At 32.1% G+C, this 21,269-nt stretch overlaps 1 protein-coding gene across 5 annotated transcripts in view; it reads right to left on the reverse strand.

Annotated features, from left to right (window-relative positions):
* Positions 1–242: 242 nt before the first annotated feature.
* The window catches only part of LOC119080423 (protein vein), a 66,832-nt gene continuing 45,805 nt past the window's right edge, over positions 243–21,269 (reverse strand). For 3 of the 5 annotated variants that reach the window (XM_037188772.1, XM_037188770.1, XM_037188771.1), the window contains exons 3-8: positions 19,541–19,582; positions 13,240–13,411; positions 12,007–12,149; positions 11,813–11,927; positions 10,048–10,109; positions 243–1,770 (exon numbers count right to left, since the gene is read on the reverse strand). In XM_037188772.1, coding sequence (XP_037044667.1) covers positions 1,634–1,770; positions 10,048–10,109; positions 11,813–11,927; positions 12,007–12,149; positions 13,240–13,411; positions 19,541–19,582 — 671 coding nt within the window. In that variant the 3' untranslated portion in view covers positions 243–1,633. The remainder of the gene's footprint in view (positions 1,771–10,047; positions 10,110–11,812; positions 11,928–12,006; positions 12,150–13,239; positions 13,412–19,540; positions 19,583–21,269) is intronic. The other 2 variants (XM_037188773.1, XM_037188774.1) reach the window with 2 other exon arrangements.

Raw genomic sequence — 21,269 nt, forward strand, 5'->3', positions numbered from 1 at the left:
TGCACGGCGATGAGTGCCGGTTCTCCGAAACGGCTGGATGGATCCGCGAACTCAATGTGGTTCCTTATAGTACTCGAGTCCCTTAATAAAAAATTGAAGAAAAATCAGAGGTGATATCGCGACTCTATTTAAGTTTCGTTCCGTGTGGGTTTGTTCATTCTAATAGCAACATTCCAAACTCCATAAAATTTTGTTGAAAATACTTTAGGGTTTATCATTTATTTAATACTTTTCCTTTTTAATTTTTGTTTTGTGATTAACAGCAAATTTTCCATAATAATTTTTCTATTCATAATTGTCATCGTTTAAACTGTCATCTTTCGTTTATTTTAAATCTTAAATGTAAGACTGGCAAAAGGATTTTCTTTGTTTTAATTTATTTCGAATACTTATCATTACAAATAAATGCTTTTCACGTTGTGCGTCTGTGTAACATATTATTTAGGGGTTTTAATGTGTTCTAATACTGATACCTATGGTGAAGATACGATCTTCAATCGTAAGTGAATTCATTCATTCATTCCCCGAAGATTTTCTTCAGCTAAGTACTAACTTGATGATCCGAAGTCCATTTTTGTGGAACCAGCACTTATGAAATTTAAAAAGTTTTACACAAACCAGATGCTCTTTAAGAAAAACCTGGATGGATAATTAGAAATTGTTATTTAACCTGTAAACATCTATGTACTAAGATTGCGCATTGTTGATTGTGAGGTTGATTGTAGCATGAAAGCACAAGATCGCTTGTATAATAAATAATTACCGCTTTTGAAACCAAATTAAACAGAGACGAAATTTGTAAATTAAAAACCGCGGCAGAGTAAAGTTAACCAGGCAGAAGTGCTTGATTGGACCTGAGTTATCTAGTAACTCTAAGTTTAAAATTTCGAGTTAAATTTCTATAAAAAAAATTATTCTTGAATTAAATTGAACCAATATCCTCTCTAGCAAACAAACTTCGTTTTGACGCTGTCAAAAAACCACTTTAGTACTTTGTTTGGTAGAACTAATTTGTTGACTAATTTCTATTTTATTACCACCTTAATAAATTTAGTTAGGTTGCAAGGGAGGGTTTGACATAAAGTTGTTGACAGGTTAATTATGGAACAATTAACAAAAAATTAAATTTGTTAGAATTGACTCAGGAATGATCAAAAAACACAAACAAAACAAAAAAGACTTTGACTGCGTAGCGTAAGCGACTATATTCTATAGTTGCAGATAAACGACTGTCTTATCTACGAAAGATCCAGTTCTCTTTTTCTCTGTTAAAAATAGCACACCCTTTTCCCTTAATGTAAATTTTCAATGATTGACAATGAAAAACTGTTTTTCATTTTTCATGATTAAAGTAAATATTTCGTTTAAAGCTTAATTTCGCACCTTTATTCGAATAATTGCTTTTGTTCCTAAATAATTTGATTTGAAACAATTATATTATTACGCAACATTTAGCAATTGAAAATTAGATCATTTTACAGTTAATTTGTTTTATATTAAATAATCATATTTTAATTTACTTTACTTCCTTCCTTCACTGTACCTCCCAAATTTTCACTTTCTATTCTTTGGTATAACATGATTTTGAAAAAAAATCGGATTAAATTCTAAATTTGTTGTTGTTTGATTCCATTTAAAACCCTTTGCGATGATCGTTGATTCTATTGTGAGAGGGATGATGATGGCGATTCGGTCTAATCGATCTTAATTCATTCGGCACCAGCGAATCATCGATGAAGTGGTCAAAATACTGAATACGACGTGTTGGACCTGGAATGTGTACGAATATTTTAGATAATTTAGAAGATCCACTCCCTTATTTAGAAAATGGGTACTGTTATGGTGAAAGTGAAATTATTCCAAAATGAAAAGAAAAACATGTTTCACTTAACAATACCAACATTTTTACTTACACAAAAAAATGAAATTAATTTTTAAATCAAATCAAAGCTGGATTTTGGATATCGGGTCGTAAGGCTGAGGATAATGCTTAGGGATGTAATCAAACAACTCAAAGAACAACCAGTAGAAAATCCTAAAAATCCTTAACCATTTACAAACGGTAAGCGTATATGATGCTTCATTACACGCACGGAATTTTGAAAACCGACACATTTTCTGTTTCTGTGTTTTACTTGAGTTTCTGATTTCTCCGTAAAAAAACATGCAAAATTCACAAAAAAACCAGTAAACCACGAAACAGAAAATGTGTCGGTTTTCAAAATTCCGCTAGTGTACATGTGTTACAACTTTACTTCAAAGTTTCGACGAGTTTTTTATGCCCTCAGCATCTATACGTATCTGTGGTGTACGGTTTATTTTAGGTACTTTCTGAGAAAAGGGAACACTAGCAGGGGATAAGATGAGGATGAAGTATATAAATTAGATCTTTACACAACAACTCTTTTAAAAATTAATGAAACGATACACGGTGAGCTTGATTTTTTTTTAGTTAAAAGTGGCTGTACCCAAAATGTTATTGTTGTTTATGCTCGAGGACTATCCCCTGATCATTTGCCAATAAAAATTAAAATCGATTGTACGGGAGGTTTTTGAGATACATAATTTTTGGGATACTGTTCACCAACAAAACATAGATTTTTGGGAAAGTTTTGGCAGAAAGTTGATAGTATCCGATAGCCTGAGTCTTAACCTTTATATTGATACCATATAAGCACATTCCTCACGAGTACAAGCGCCTAATCATTTGTGATCGACGGTCGAAAATAAACGATGGCCTACAATAAATGCTACCTTTATCTGGTAAAAATAATGTTAAAAGAAATGAAATAAAAAATTTTGAATCAAACAAAAATCGATACTGTGAACAATAGAAGTAACAGATTAAATGATTACACCCAGATATGCTTTACTCTTCTAAAACGTCAATGATAGATTTCATCGCGCCAAATTCTTAAAAATCAAAAGTTTTGTGGTCTAATGTCTAGAGAGTGTTTTATCCTATGCACGATATCTTCTCTGCATATAGAACCTGAAGAAGTAAGAAGTAAGTAAGTATATATAAGCTGAACATTTTTGACTCAAAGACAGCGTACGCGTAGAAGAGTACTCACTAAAACAAAGAAAAATAGAGCAATTTTATGTAGGGTAGGCGTACCAGTCCTCGGACACTTTGACATTAAAAGTAAATTAATTAACATCTAGCTCGAAAATATTGTGGATGACTATCCTTCAGTTGTAATCTGTAGTTTTCACTATCGATTGGTCGTAAAATTGGATTCACTAGGAATACTGTGTAATTTTAATCATTGAAACAGTGGCACCACGTACAAAAAAGTGTAATTTTCTACCTGAAAAATAGTTTGTGAGGTGATCAAAACAATTCTTTTTTCTAGTTGAAAATTACTTATATTGCACAGTGTTATTGTTTTTGAGATTACTTAATGTTCAGTTTAATATTATTTTCACTCAAACACGATTAAAAACAATTATTTCTACGATTTTTCGGGTGTCCGGTTGATACGAACAGGATATTTGGTTTTGATTCAGTAGTCGGACTATATGGAAAACATATGAAGTGTCAAATTCAACATATGCCATGTTAAATACACCGAAAATGGTACCAAAATAGTGTGACTCAAAAATGCTTTGTTAATTGTAATTTAAATGGTTTTATCTATTCAATTTAGTGTTTTCACTTCATTTTTAGTGTATTTGAATGATTAACAATTGAAATTTCTTATTTTATTGAAAAAAAATCGTGAAATTATTTAATTCAATTAGCATCCGAGCATTGAAGAAGAGGTGTCCGAGCATCAGAGAAAAGTGTCCGACGATAGGATTTTCATGTTCGGCCGAATGAAAGTGTTAATTAAAAATAACTCAGAAATAAATGATTTAATTAGTTTACATGAAACGAATCTTAATTAAATTTGTGTTTTGATGAAAATACAAACTATCCAAAATAAAAGCTTGTAACTTCGTAATACTTAAACAAAGTCGAAAAAAAAGTTAATCGTCCGAGGATAGGTACGCCTACCCTAATTCATTTTTTTTTTTGGAAAATCGTTGACATTATATGTCTAAATTATTGCTAAGGCTGAACTAATACACAAACTTAATAATCAAGTGAAAAGAACATTCCCGAAGCTTTGGGCTTTTATGTCCACCTAATAGATGTAAACTATTCCAACGAAAAAGTCATTGAAAAATGATGATAATATGGAATTTGGACCATTTTCGACCTTTTTAAGCAACAAGCGTGGTGTCAAAATTGAAACAAAATATCATGGAGTCATTATTCTCGACCCCTTAACCCCTGAATCATGAGTCATTAATCATAAGCTGTTGTCTTTTTTATGCTGGTGTCTTAGCATAGTTTTATTCAATTAAAATTGACTGTTACCATTATATTGCGGGATAGATTTTAAGGGGAAGTACCAGTTAGAACGCAGAAGGAAAATAAATTATTTAAAGGAAAAAAACTAGCACAAGTAAAAAAACGAAAACAAAAACTCATGCATTTTTAGTAATAATTTTCTTTTCGATTTCTTTCTTATAATTTTTCATTAAAATTCTTTGTTTTCTTTTTAAATAAATTATATAACAATTAGAAATTAATTAATTAATTAGATCTACAAAAGTAAAATCAATGTAAAACACACACATTCTTATTATTTCTGTCGTTATTGGCGATTGTATGGACAGTTATTAGCTCGTCACAATTAATGGTGCAACAATGTTCAATCATCAGTTGAAAACCAATTGCTCAAATACTTTTTCTTCATTATACGTTCTAGGTTAGCACAAAATTACGTTCAAGCCTCAGGCATTTTTATATAAATATTATTTTGCATTCATGCTCTTTCTTAATATTTTTAAATTCGGACTTCTTCAGAGCCACCTCCGAATTATTAAAAAAATATTTCTGTAATCTCACGATAAATATACCATTTTTTACAATGCTCAAAAAACGATCAACAATTAATTTTGCTCCTTTTTTATGAATTTTGATCAACCTGTGCAAGAAATGATGATCGAAAAAAGATCAAATTTTGTCGTATATGCCGTGTGTTACAGCGACTGCAAAAAACAGCAGCTCTGGCTATTAGGTGCTATTAAAACTATTGAACAGTCGAAAATATTTCGGTCAAAAGAAGTAATAGATTCGATTATAATACTGGTAAATTGCTTAACACCAGCGAAATATTAATAAGGTGAATTGTGGCTAATCTGTTTTATAAATTTTAAATTCAAATTTAACTCAACTAGTGCTTCTCTGTTCCCGTAATCTTCACTAATTATGAATAACGGAATTGTCGGTCGCATTTCTTTTTCTCATAAAAAAGGAAGCGATCGGTTTTTTTTGTTTTGTTTTTGGCTTCCATTTGCTTGATGTTCAATTTCTTCTTAAATTCTCATGGTCACAATGAATTTTTTTTTTGCTATTTTCATACATTTTCCCGTACTCTTAATATTAATTAAGTCAAAACAAAAATTAGAATCTTGTTAGAAATATTATTAGTCTTTGAATCGAGACCACATCGGTTTTTTTTAAAGAAAATTGTGAATAAAAGTCGATAACTGCTTTTTTAGTGAAATTAGTGATATTTTTAGATTTATGTTACTTTTCCAAACATGAACACAACAAATTCATTCCAGCAATTTTTAAATCAGTCTTACCTCTTTCGTGATTGAATTTTGATCTATCTTTCACCGAGTCTTTTACAATGATTTTGTGCCAAATATTATGACCAAAGAGTTCTGTTACGAAAGGAGGTACGTGTCTGTATTCAAGTTCCGACTATTCCGACAAGCGGTAAGATGACCAAACACCGAGAAATATTTCACTAAATTTCACCAAATTAAAAAAAAATGCAACAAAGTTACTGACTTTTTAGTGAAACTTGATGAAATAGTGAAATATTTCTTAATATTAGGCCCTGCTTGTTATAAAACAATGTTTTATTTACTTTGATGCCAAAATTGTCAATAATAAACAATTTTGTATTTCAATAGATACATTTTCACTTTATCGCACTAGTATGAAAATGCTTTATTTTTCAGCGATATCAAAGTTACATTGAAGTTGTTAACAAGTTTTTTCATGCTCAACTGCAATTAAAATTATTGATGTAACATCGCAGAAAAAGTTAAGATTTTGTCCTGGAATGGAATAAAGGAACTTTGCTCAACTCAGTTACGAAAAGAGAAGTTTTTTTTTTTTTTTAAGTTTTGTATGCAACTCGATGATAAATGTTTTTTTTTAAAACATACTTATCACTCGGTGACATAAATGACTATTTCGTCAATCATTGACTTCCTATAGTGTTGAAGTAAACAAATAAAAGTATACCATTTTGGCCTAGACGCAAGAATTGTTTTTTAAGATCATATTTGTAAGCTTAAATCTACACCTGAAGCCGTAAAATTCTACCTTTATGATATGAAATTTATATATTCGAAAATAACGTCTATCTGTGGCTCTATCGATGTGGGAAATTATTGTTGAACGTCTAATCTGTCATCTGTCTATTTCGTTAGAACTCTTTGGTTGCGTAAACTCATGTGGTAGGAATGAAAGATAATAAAAAAACAACAACCACAAATTCATTTTCATATTTTAATTTAAGCCACTCTTCGTTTTATTGGTTTGTTTGTCAATGAATTCATCTAATCAATCATAAGTAGAAAATGTTTAAATATTTTTTTTTTATAAAATCATTTTTTTAATTTTTTTTTTTCAACAAAATAAAATGAAGAAATTAGCGAAACAAAGTATAATAAACCTATCTAGAGTAAATGATACGACGTTTTTCATAAATGGATTTTCAGACATTGAATTGTGCGTTAGGATGGATCAACAAAAATTGATCGATAAAATTGCTATAAAGTGTAGTCCAAATTGTGTTGTGAAAAAGGAAAATGATTACATTTTGTTTGTTTCATTTTAACTAAAATTTACAATTTTTTTTTATTTTTCTAAAAAATATTTTTCGTTTTGTTTTGTTGGATTTCTTAGAAAATTAACATCAAAATAAATAAATAATACCTTTTGCTTTAATTGTTTCATATTCACTAAATTAAAATTATTTTAATTAAATTTTTAGTTAGTTTTTTCTCTGCGCTTTCCATAATTATTCGATTCTCTTTATTACTTTCATTCCTTTCTATCTTCGTCGTCTCTTTTTCCAAAATGTTCATTACATTTATGCAAGTTAGCAATAGAATACCGGTTCAGTGGAATCCAAGAAGAGAGGAAAACCCACTCTTACACCTATTTCAACGAAAAACAGTGCAAAAATAGAAACAATTTTGGATTTGAAATTGCATTTTTAGTGGTTTAAGGAGTCGTTGATGAGGCGAATATTTACACGAAATGTAATTTTACCCACATGTTCTGAACGTAAAAATATTTGGAGATGTCGACTTCCGAATTGAAATTAACCTTGACGCATTTACCCCGAATCGAGAAACATAGTGATTTCAGAGAAGTTTCGAATCCTACCCGACCTGAACCTTTGCACACGTAATTTTTAGGTCCGATTCGATTTATCATCCGTACTATAAATCTTGATGTTGAAGTGTGGAAAATCAGATAAACACAGGGTAGGTACGTTTTCATTACTGGATTAACCTGTGCTTTCTGTAGTGTTCTGTTGCTACATATTAGTACTTATCGAAAATTAACGACTCTTCTTTTACCTTACCTTAAAATGTACATATTGTTTCTAAGATTTGCAGAAAATGATTTTCCTTAAATCTGCACTAGATTGAAATATTGACGGATTTCCACTGAAGCATCTATTGCCATTGAAGAATTTACAATTTATTCGAATTATACTCCTTAAGTCCTAATATTTACAAAATTTAATAATTTATTTTTAAACTTTTTCCTTCTTTTCCTTCTTTTATTTTTGTTCAAACAATTTTTCTTTCCTTTTTTCTATTTCGATTCTTTGGTAAATTGAAGTTACATCAAATTTTGAAAACAAAAAAATTATCTGCTTCACAGCACAGCTGCATGACAACATTTTTGTTGGTGACTTCATTGGCAATTTCAGTATCTCGTCGAGATTAAATAGAACAACTTGGATGCAATGGTACTTTTTACATAATTAGCAGAGTAGGCAGTATGAGCTCTTTATTTCCCAAGTGTAAAAACTTTGCATGAGTTTGAATGTTTAATATTTCTGGGCGGCAATTTTGAATACAGAGGGAATACAATTACCGTAATACGAATGGAAACAACAGAGTAGCGCTCATATAGAAATATTTCTTATTGCTTTTTTAAGACTCACGTGCTTACGTAATCTATGTGAACACTCTCAAATCGTACTTTTCATCACTTCAAACTTTTGACCTTCGTAGTGTAATGCACATGACGCATAACTTGAAGGGAGAGTGAAAACTAGGAATTTTTATGTATGAGAACAGATTGTGGAAATTGTTATCGTCACTACCTCAAAAATCAGCGATGGCACTGCCTTCGAGTCGGTCTTTTGAGATACGAAATTTGAAAATCAAAATCATTTGTTAGGAAATTAAATTTTCGATCACATTGTCCATGAAAATATTGATCGGTGAAGTGACAGAAGTGACCGACTTGCCGACAGCGTCAATCATTGAGAGCCCTGTGAAATAGTGTTCAAATCCACAATCTACTATAAGGAGATTTCTGAAGGTTGAGCTGAGTAAATCATTTCCTTCCTGAATGGATTGACGTCTTAGATTTACAAATTTTACACGAACACTTAGAATTTCAACTTTTCCTCTCTAGGCATTCTGCTCAAAATAGATCTGAAGGTCTTATGTCTTCTGTAAGTTTTCACACATTTTCCATTTCAAATGTGTAACTGGGAAATTAATGTGAAACTTAAATAATAAGAGGAAATCACAAAATCTTTCTATTATTTTGGGTCGAATGCAAACATTTTTTTTAAATTTTCGTACAAATGAACACCAATATTCTCGTTTTCATATTCCGATTTCTGGCTATGTGAAATTTTCACTTTCTTTTTAATTGGTTGGTCGTAATGATGATCGAATGTTGTCCGAAGTGTTTGGTTTTTTAATTTAAATTTAAATTGTAAAAAAAATTACAAAAGGTTTTTGTTAAATGATTTTATTATAACCATTAGGGTTGAAAAATTCTGATGTTTCTTTACTTTTTCGTCTTTAATACGAACAATACTATACAAGCGCAGGGCATTTATGTTGTGCTGGTGTGTGTTTTAAATTAATTAAAATTATATTTACAAAATAAACAAATTTTTTTAGGCAGTAAAAAAATGAAAAATAAATAATAATAAAAAACAGGATTGAGAGAATGGTATTTTGTTCTATAATGAAAGGAAAAACGTTTTTCTTACTTTTCCTTTCCATTTTCTTTTTCTTTTGTCGTCACAACTATAGCACCAATTGTTAGTCCGAACAAAAAAATTGCATTAATACGTAAACACTAAATTTATTGAGATGATTTTTTCATTTAAGAATAAATTGGTTTTCTTGTTTTCTTTGGTAGGCCGATGAATATCGGCAATTTTTAATTAATAAAATTACTTGATTTTTTGGTTATTTTGTTTATTAAAAAAAAATAAATAAAAGAGAAGAATAAAATTGAAAATTAAAAATTAAATTAATTTTTTTTTGAAGAAGTTTAAAAAGTAATGCACGGCAAAAAAATAATAAAATAATTTAAAAAAAAAGTAGAAGAAAGAACGATAACACCTACTATTATTAATTGGCATAAAAAAAAACTGAAATGGAATGTGTAACCATGTTAAATTATTTCCTCTTTTTTTTCTTTTTTTAAATTAAAAATAATAAAATTTCTAAAATAAATTGTATTATATACAACAAATTTGTACTATACACACACTGAATTTAAAAATCAAAAATTAATTATTTAGTTTTTCTTCCTCCTCCTTTTTTCTATCCATGTGATAAATCGATCAATTGATTGATTTTTTTTTTCAAAAAAAAACTTAGTCCAACAATTGGTGCTATAGAGCCGATTTTAGCAATAGTAACTTCCGTAAAATTTATTATCGCCACATTGCTGTTGCTCTTTTTTGTTGTACGTACTCGGTTGTAAATTAGTTGGATTTTTTGTTTCGCAACGATTTCCCAGGAAACCATCCGGACATCTGAAAAGTTCGTTTAAAATGTTAATTTTATAGGGCAGGCTTAATTTTGCCGAGAGGGAGGTTTGTTGCAAAATAAGGTATTTTGCTTGCAGCACCCTGCGAAAATGAAAATTATCGCAGGTGTCAACGGTGTGCCCCTTACGAAAATTTCATTTTCGCAGGGTGCTGCAAGTAACAAACGTTTTCTCAAATCAGTGACGAAAAGTGAAACTTTCGTTGGATTAGAAAAACGCCGTATGTAACTCGGTAATCATGCATTTTTACGCGTTACGGCAATGTTAATGGCGTTTTGCTCATATGAAAGATGCATTTACATTGCATAATCATGTAAAGCACGTTTGCCCAAATTTTTATTTTGACTAGTGGGGACGAAGGGGAGGGCGGATATAAGGCTTACGACCTCTGGTGACAATCGACACATCTAGTGCCTAAAAAAGAATTAATCACTCGGTGGATTTTAAAACGATTTTGTAGATCCCGGGTGGAAAGATAGATTCGGTAGGATTGTGTTCGTTTTATTGATAAGTATTTTGATTATTTTTGTCAACACTGTATAATCAATTTGAAAGGAAACAGATATGAAAGAAGATCCGTTCCTACCGAGTATCTATGGAAGGTTTTTTTTTATTCGCACCTTTAGTCCGCTGCAAATTCAACAAGTCCAAAACAACCAAATAAAAGGCGGGCAGCGTGTGTTTGTTCAACTCGCTTTATTATCACATAAGAATGCATTGAAATTTACTTTTTAATTCATTGGTTCATCCATCGATTCACCGTGAATTCAAATTCTGAAGATCACTTACGGCGTAAATTTTATTATGGGCAGACTTACACTGAATTAACGTGTATGTCAATTGTTATTAACAGCGATAGAAAGAATATAATCGATGAACAATAACATATGGTATTATATGCCAAAATGTATGATGAAACTAATGAAGTAAACGATTTTGCCGTAAATCTCTTGGAAACACATAGAATCAAACGAAGTAGTAGACTCAATATTGATAATACTGGTAATGTGCATGCCGTCTGTTCAAAAACGAATTATTTTAAGGCCATAAACCAACCAGGCTGGCCAGGGTATGTGGCTAGCTAAGCCGATTACGAGATTTGTTGTGAGCCTGACGTCGTAATATAAGTCTGTTTTTAACTTATAACCAGACGCTGTTTTATCCGTACCAAGAATGGCTTTTGCATTTCTATGCGAACGAAATAAACAAAAGTTGAATGAATTCTCTTTCCCGTGAAATAATAACGTTGATTAACGACGACTCCAAAATTTGTTGATTTCATTGTTTACCAAACAAAATTGAAAATATTATTTCTTCGAAATCGGCCAACCGCACGGTTTACACGGGACCGTTTTCATGAAGATCAATGAGTGCGCATCATAATGCATCAATGATAGTACGTGAATCTATTTTCGGCATACCGTTTTAAAACGTTCCTCAACTGTTCAATTAACAGTGGTGATTTAGCACCATCGAAAAACTTGTTTTGTTTAACACATTTTGGCTTAACTTTTATGATTTTATTTTGAAAAACAAGAAAATGTTCAAAATTCCTGGTAGACAAAATTTATGCGACTCATAAAAAATGAGTATAACTGTAAGCACGCCCGCATCATCGAATATTTTATTTCACTTTATTTTGATGAAAAAGTGAAATTATTTTCGTAAAAATAAATTGCAGTGACTTACTTGCAGGCTGGCTCTCCAACATCTTTAAAGAAAACGCACGTTCCTCCATTCAGGCAAAATGCATTTCCTATCACAGGACAAGGTGATCCTAAATGTGTCCAATTATTTGGTGGTCCTGTGAAACAATTTTTTGTTGTTTGATGGTTAATGAAATTCAAAACTTTTTTAAGTCTTTTCTCAATAAAAATACTCACTCGTGACATCATGTTCTTTTGGAAGGACCTCGATTCGAATTGATCGGGATACCGGCTGACGAGCTAATTTATTTTTGGCCCGACACTCATATAATCCAGAATCATTCCTAAACGCTGATTTGATTATCAGCTCAGACCTTTTTCTAAAAATTAAACGAGAAATTAGAACCAGAAGAAATATAAGTCCAAAGCACCTAGCAGGGTAATAGGGCTGGTAGGAATTTCGCGCCCATATGGTGCGAAATTCCTACGTTTATATAGTAAAAAATGGAATTTCGCGCCGCACGAGATTCCTACACTAGAGGTGGAATCTCGCGCCCATACATTTTCGGTTTTACACTTTGAATTTTCTCAATTTAAAGAAAAATTGGAAATGGGCGCGAACTCGATTTTGGACACTTTTCCATAAACTGAAAATTGGAAACGGGTGCGAACTCAATTTTTGACACTTTCGGAAAAGGATGAATTTCCTAAGAACGAGCAAAACGCCTTTATGGTACATTTCGTAAAAGGATGAATTCTCTTGGAACGATTAAAATGTCTTTTCTTTGCATTTCGTAAAAGGATGAATTTCCTAAGAACGAATAAAGTGTCCAAAATCGAGTTCGGACCCATTTTCAATTTTCAGTTTATGGAAATATTGAAAATGTAAAATCGAAAATGTATGGGCGCGAGATTCCACCTCTAGTGTAGGAATCTCGCGCGGCGCGAAATTCCTCGGCACCGGGTAATAGAGGTTTTTACACGTCAAATAGAGTAGTTTTTTGATACCAATAATACCATTAGCAGCCTTAATGGTAATTTTGCAATGACGCATTATGAAAAAAAGGTATGGAAATATTCGCATACTTCGATTAAAGTACTACTTTATTTTTTTCTATTACCCGTCGTAGAAAATGCACTAGGACTAGGAAGAAACTAGTCATCTGTTGTCGGCAGCAGTGACGAAAAGAATTGAACTCAGTTACGTGTTGCCTTATATGGCAAAACTTACGGTTAAGCTAATAATGTAGAAGATTTCGTATAAAACGCAAGGTGATATTTTGAACAACAGAAGTAACAGATTTTTTGTAGATAAATACATGGCGATACGCCTGCTGTAACCTAAAGGTTAAGAAGGCAGTAACACTGATAGAGCATGGAGAATAAAATCACTATCTCAACGACTTCGCTTCTATGCTCCGTACCCGCTCTGAACTAAGACAAAAACCATTTTTCGTACATAAAACTTACCTTAAATGTACAAATTGATATCTCGCTCGGTTCCGGCCGATCGATCGACCATCCTTAAACCAAGTCACTTTTGGCGGTGGTTGACCTCGAACTTTGCACACGATTCGTATTCGTCGACCTTCTCTGGCCGTCGAATTGTTAGCCATCAGTGATTCAATCGAAGCGCGCTGTCCTGCAACAAATGGTCAAAGTTGTAGTACAAATTAAAGTTGATTTAATTTCGGCAGAAATAAAACTATAATAAACCATCGCATTGTCAGTGTGTTCGCAGTAAACTAATTGGATGGAAGCCGAAATCAAATAAATCAAAAATAACAATTTTGTGTAATGGAAATAAATTACAATTTTGATCAAATATTCAAACAAGCGCGCACTTATGTCACTTTTTCAGTCATTAATACACAGTCAACTTTCGTGCACATATTTTGCATACGGCTTGGCACGGATTACATTATGATGGAGGCAATTATACGGGTAAATTGTAACAAGTAGATTGGCGTTTTATTCAAATGTTAATAATTAGATATTATTTATTGGCTTCTCTGTACAATAAATTATTGGAGCGAATTTTTGTCGGGTGATAAAATGACGTGTGATGCGATGTTTTCGATTTCAACTTTTAATATGCATCGGCCTGATGTAATATTTAGTGGGGGAGTATTACGAACTGATTGAGAAATTAATTCAGTGCGTTAAATCATGTTACAAATGGGCAAAGCAGAATAATTCGATGATCGTTAGTATACATAGTACCGAAACTATAAATTCCGCTGATGAATTAATCCGAGAGAACCTTGATAATAATTGATGCGAACAACAGTATCGATCAACAGTTGGATGTAATTTAATTTTAATCTTAAATCGTTTTTGAATAAAATCGAATTTATTAAGTCATAACATTGCTAATGATTCGCTGCAGGCAACATATTACTGGGATCGCCTGCCTTGAATATTTTTAAACTCATTTCAAATGATTTGAAAACCATATTTTTTCTAACGAAAAATGCTGCATTCCTGACCAAATGCAGAATTTTATTTACGCAAATATTTTTGCAAAGGAATTTCTGAGGTGGATCAAAACCACACAGAAACGCAACTAAAGGATCAAGTCAAGTCTTACTAAATAATTGTTGATAAAAAATTGTATCATCAAAGTGTTGGTCAATTTCTGTTCCTCAATTACTTAGGCCACACGTAATTAGCGGATAATTTACAACCTAAATAAATCGATACAATTGTTGGCTTATAAATGTCAGTTTCTACATTTTCCCTGCAAAAAAGCTTCTACTTGCATTTGCAACACACTTAAATTATGTAAGTAAAAAGACTCTACTTCGGAAGTTATTGGTTTTTAGTTATTAGTTTGGAGAAAGGAAAAGTAAACCAGAATCGGGTAGATATAGGTATGGACCAGGGATCAGAAATAAATGAATAAGGTGACGAAAAATTAAAGAGATGGAAAGTGAACCAAAATGTAAGCGACTTCTGTTCCTGATCCGTAATTTAGATACTAGTTTAGCGTTGTAACATCGGATTTCAACATTTATTTTAGGCAACAATTCTCAAAGTTTGTACAGGCAGGGTGAGAAAATTGAAATTCGACATGTTTTCTGTTTTGAAAGTTGTTTTGGTTTGTAAATGGTTCCACACAAAATTCGTTTAACAAATGAAAAGCTAGATTTTTTATTTTAGTATTTCATTCTTGTTGGGATGAAGTGCCCAACCAAAATTCAGAAAATTTAAATCTAGATTTTCATTTGTTCAACAAAATTCTTGTGGAATCAATTGCAACCCACAAAAACTCCCAAATTAGAAAGATTTTACAATCGGCAGGCCCAAATTCGTCATACAGTTAAGGTTCGCCATATTACTACGTTTTGTTTCTTAAACCTTATTTATTTCACTCACTCAATATTTTGACGGTTCACAAATGCATCTTTGTCTCCTCAAAGAAGTCTATTTTGTTTTGCTTATAATGCAAAATGTAAATATTGGAACACTGTTTACAAATAATAAATGTTCAGACCAGAAATCTGTTTAATGTCTCACATTTTAAGTGATGATTATGCTTGATAATTATTATTCCAATTCTTACTCAAAATATTTAATTTATCACCACAGTTCCACAGTTCAGAACATCTGTGATTTGTTAGCATATATGACGATGAGTGTAATGCATTAAATTCGTCCTCATAAGTTTGTTTCTAACAGATCAACAAATGCATATTTGATGAAAAGTTTCAAACTATTGAAACAAAAGGAGAATTGTAGTGCTGGCAGAAGCAGATGATGAGGATAGTCGATTGAATTTTCGGTGGGTTTCAAATGTACATACAAAACTTATCGAATTCTTTCAATCACATCCGATAAGGGATAAGAACGTATGAGATTGACTACATTACCTCTGTATCGTAAACGTTTCTAGTCCGTTCTATTTTCCCTATTGTCAAATAAATCTCGTCACTCCATCAAAATACTCAGCTTATTAATTGTAATCATTATTAGCAGGTAGCCGATCGCTCACACTTTACAACCTAATCTACATTTTGATAAATAAAAATAATTCTCATGTGACTGACAATATCAATTTGTACTGCACGTTCAATTTTAACGATAACGTTTTACTACACAATCTTCAGCTTTGATGCTGAAACTTACAAATTTTTCTCGATCGTGCCAAATCAGAAAATAAAGTAATCGTTAAGTGAGAAGCAGCATTGTTTATCAATGAACATTTTTAACACATTCTCATTAGACTACAATAATGTGTATAAGTGTATGAACCGAACAAAAACAAAATGATTCACATCTAAGCTCTTGGCTGATTCCAATTTTAAAAGCATTGTTACCGCATCTGTAATTGTTTCATCATTGCACACCGGTGTGTACTATTAAAAAGAAACAATTTATTTCGACGAGAGTCGCTTATACATCCTAATCTAAATTACTGCACTAAATAATGTGAGGAAAAAAAGGTGAATGAAATGGTCGTTATTTCTCATAAGGACGGGATAAATATAGAGAGACTTCGATTTGTTTTCTTTAGTCAGCACTGATGAGTCAGTCAACAAGTCTTTATTTAAATCAATCATGCTATGCATGTAAAGGATTTTAGTGGATCGATCGGCCCACACAATTTTTTTTGGGATTTTGTTTATTATCAATTCGTTTGATCGTTCACTCTGATACACTGATGCGACACTATTCTGAAACAGAGATGATATGAGTGTGAACATTAGGTAGGAGACACTTTCATAATCATTTAAACCTTTGAATGATACTACAATGTTGTATTCCAAAACAACAAAACGGTCGCCGTTACAAGGTCGTTGTTCTGACGGACTATGTGCGCATATATTTTTCCGTATGCAATGTCTACGTAAATTTTTATACAAATTAATTGTACTATAAAATGTAACATTCAGACGTTATGGATTACAACGCACTGCATTCGTCTACCAATAAATAAATTTGGAGGTTTGAATTGCAGCCAAAAGAAATTTTCTCCAATCTTCCTTACTGTAGTAATTTTACGATGCGGAGTACTTTGGGAATTATCGAATAAAACGAACATAATCTGACGCATCCACTTACGAACTTTGAAAGACTTTTCATTGTTATAGAAATATTGCCATTCGAGTGAGAGCATTCATTGAAATATTACTCAACGCCAAACATTCACAACAAATAGCCGTGTCAGTGAAGCAAAAAACATTTCCAATTGTAAAATAGTGAAACACATTTTACGGGTTTTCTTCAATAAGTTCTTTTTCTTCTCGTTTGGTTCTCACGCATAAAATGTATGGCAAGAAGTGTAGTGTTGTTGGTACGACGATAAACAGGTGTGTAGCTTTGTGCATCATTAATATTTATGGAGTAATTTATGTTCACTTACTTTGTTGTTACGTAAGTTAAATATACCGAGGGATGCAGTACCTATTTTTGTCGAACAGTTTAATTTGGTGGTTAAGTAGTAGTAGTTCAGACAAAAGCTTGGTAGTTAGAAGCTCCATCTGTTATGGATAACGTCGACAAAAATAATAAAAGCTCTAGTCCTTTATATAGTAAAATGCATGTTAAAAAATTGAAGTACAAGATTTGAAATCAACCGACTAAAAATACTTTGATTGATGGAAGCAATAGACCCAATAATAACACTGGTCATATGCTTGCCTTCTGTAACAGGTTAAGGCAGTTTTTGTATGTACCAAACACTTGTCAATCGAGTGTCAAGTCAAATAAACTGATGACGGCAATCCAGCTAATAAAATCTCGTGAAACTCACTTTAAGAAAAGTAAATTCTAGAAGTGCCTTATTCTCAGTAGACGAGATATGGCAGTGTGACGTCACATTTTTTAAACCAAAGAGACTTCACATTCGAAGTATAGGACTAATTTCTCTACTCGTATTTTATCAAAGCACTTCAAGTATGAGTGGCACTGTAAATAGTATAAAATAGTACTTTATTTTGCTTGAAGAGCTTTGACTTTATGCAATTTTGTAACTTTTGTCTGCCAATATAAGATAAAAAGAAAATGGGGCGTCGAAAAGGTTTGACGTTTTATCAGGACATGTCAAACTGAAATTAGAAAGAAATTATTCGAGCCAGTAAGCTTAACTGTCGTAATTATCCTTATTCCTAAATCATTCATTCAATCATTCATCATTTATTATTATTGATCGTATGGCAGATACTACATTTTTATTTATTTTTTCCAGTGCCGCTTTTAGGTTTTTAGGTTTTGGGCGCCATCGGGCAATTGGAAAAATAGGCGCCAATTTAGTAACGCTAAATTTTTTTTAAGGACCTCGAGCGCCATTATCTTCTACTCTACTTCGGGCGCCACGGGCATTTGCCCATTCGGCCCATATGGAAAAGGCGGCACCGATTTTTTCATACGGAACATATTTTTGTTGGAAAGAGTCACAGAAAATCACAGAAAGATTTCCATCCCAACAAAGCCCATAATTCAAGTTAGTAAAGCGTTTCAACTCAGGCGAAAGCATTGAATGGTTTAGTATGCTACAAATATTGTCGCTTTCACTTGAAATAAATCGAATTAACGCTTACAAGATCTTAATACAACCTAATCGCAAACGCTAAAATGACTGCTATTGCGATTGATTTAAGTCTACTGCCCAAAATCTGATGAAAAACACATCCAACGATACCACAATGATGACCAGTGAGCTTAAAACTAACGTAAATAAAAAATAACAAACGTTGCTAGCGAAGCACCATTTCGTAACAGAATCCACACACAAAAAAAGTTTATTTTTGAATGGCAATTAAGGGACGCTTTTACAAATTTTCTTTTTACGATTATTACACCTCAAATTTTGTCATCTGAAAAACCACTTTAAATAAACATTGAACAAAATAAAATAAATCATCACTAACACACTTATCAACGGAAGAGCAACGATATTATAAGTACTAAAATTATGATATTAAAAATCGTAAAGCTATACACATAGTGCGTGCAGAGTGTGGAAATATGTTTTTCAACAGATTTTTTTTTCCTTCTTTCTTTTTTTATAAATCGGGTTTTCTTCGACTGACTATTGTTGGTTTAACATTCACATTAAAAAAATATAAGATAATATTCGGTTAAGTGTGAAGCGTTTTTTACGTGCTTGTGGTGGTAAATATACCTTACACGAAAACTATAGGAAAAGTGAGTCTATTTCCATCTTAAAATATAGGTCATCTAGACAGTCACATCTTCATCAAAGTTCTTTTTTCTTCTCTTAAGTAATTTTATTTAAAAAAAATGTTTTATGGCATGGATTGTGAGAACATCCTTTCTTTCATTCTTTTTCTGTATTTATTTTGATTTATCATTATTGTGTTGAACGTAATATAAAAAATGGCATCGGAGATGACATGTTATCTGAGAGTGTTATCCCTTGCAGTACGATGATATTATGCGTGATATGTATGTTTGTTCGATAAAATTGGATTGGGAAAGTGAATTGTTTTATGATTTTTGCCCAGGCTATTCTCCATCGCTCTCTTTCTCTCTTTGCTGAACGAAAACTCGTTCATCAAAGAAATTTTCAAAATTTATGACTTTTCACTCTGAATGCGTGTATAATATTTATGTTTTATGATTATTAAAAATAAAGAAAAATGTATGGAAGTGTTTAGATATATGTGTGGTTGGATGTATGTGAAAAATATGCTCAGGCTCAGCGTATATAATATTTTCTACTTTTTTCATAACAAATTTTTTCTCTTCTTCTGTAAGCCAATATGGTTATGGCATAAATCATACCAGAGGTATAAGGTTGCATTACCTGTAACTGGATTTATAGACGTTGAGTTGTGCCAGTTGTGATCTAAAACAAATATAAAATGAATTTGACATTTCGTATGTGTCTGACATTGTTTATGTGTATGAAAGTTTATGTTTGTATTGTAAAAATGTTGTTTTGTTGTTGTTGGAATTTTAACAAAAAAAAAATCAAGGAAAACATTCAGTGTAAATAACACACTTCTGTGATATGTTCCGAGGATATTATGTTGTTGTTTTTCTGCAAAATAATAAACAAATTTCAAATTCTGTTTTTCTTCGACCGTTTTGTATATTTTTATGGAAAAAGAAAAACAAAAGAGACATTCAACGAAACGATACACACGTGTATGCATAACAACAAGAGCTGATTATTTATCGATCTAAGTGACTTGAAGCAGACAATAATTGAGACAATAAATTGGTGGATAATTGGGATGAATCGATGAATCAACGTCATTAGATAGATGCTAATTTTCTTAGCCCATGATCGCTAGATTCTGAGTCTATTACTTCGTGTCATCTGAACAAAGATCAAGGGAATTATGTAAAATCTGTTACTTCATCTATTTTGCATACATTTGAAGTCCTCTTTCGCAAGATAATATTGCACTTTTTTTGTCATTGCCACCGTTAATATATTGTAGTCTGTAAACAGTTAATGAACTGTTTATTTATATTGCGTGAGTAAATTTTCGCATTACACCCGGCATCTTTAAAATAAGAGCCTTTACCACGCGTGTGCGTGTATAAGCACTTTTTTTTAATGGACCACCTGAAAAACTGGTGAAACAAAATGGTGGAGTCAATCATTTGAAAGAAGTTGTTTCATAAAACCAAAGAAAATTCACATAAATATCCAATTGACATTTGATCAATCTGCATCAAAATGATACGATCACAAGTTCACTTTCGATCCCAGAATGTCCGGACAACAAGCCAATATAATTATTCAATTTGAATCTGTTATCGATAACGACGACAAAAATAATGGCAATCTCTGGGTAATATGGTCCTTTATACAGTAAAATACATATCAAAGAAATTGAAGTACAAGATTTGAAATCAACCGACTAAAAATACTTTGATTGATGGAAGTAATAGACCAGCTAATAATACTGGTCATATGCTTGCCGTCTGCAACAGGTTAACGTTAACAACTTAATGTTGCTGAACTATTTGATTTTTTAGGTACAACTTACTGGGTGCGACAGGAGCTTTGTTGGCGCATGGAGCCAGCTATCGATCATGAAAAAAGGGATATTTATGAACCGGTTCCAGACTAAAAAGAACCATGTTTCGGTTCTCAAAGAACCGGTTCTTGGTACCGTTTCTGCACTTCCTGAATTCAATATGAGAGTTTTTCAACGACTGGGAAAGTTAAAAAAATCCATTAATTCGTTGTACTATGCTACAAAGCCGATTGTGGTGCTTTTCAAGGTTAGTTGGTATCCGTTAAGATTACTCAAAGTCAGAATCTGGGTGTGATGTGGCTGAAGCAAGAACTGAAGTATAGGTAGTGGTGACGATTTATTTTTTAGGTGATTATCGATTACTACAGGTGTAGTTTTTAGTTTCGTATTAGGGGTGGTGAATCATTTCTTTTAATTATCGGGTGACGAGGTAATGTATATTCGAAAAATTAGTCATTTTCTTTACAGTTCGGAAATATACGCAATCTGCATATGGAAATGTACGCAATCTGGTACATAAATACAATTTGGCCAACATTC

Source organism: Bradysia coprophila, unplaced genomic scaffold (assembly GCF_014529535.1).
Source record: "Bradysia coprophila strain Holo2 unplaced genomic scaffold, BU_Bcop_v1 contig_350, whole genome shotgun sequence".
NCBI lineage: Eukaryota > Metazoa > Arthropoda > Insecta > Diptera > Sciaridae > Bradysia > Bradysia coprophila.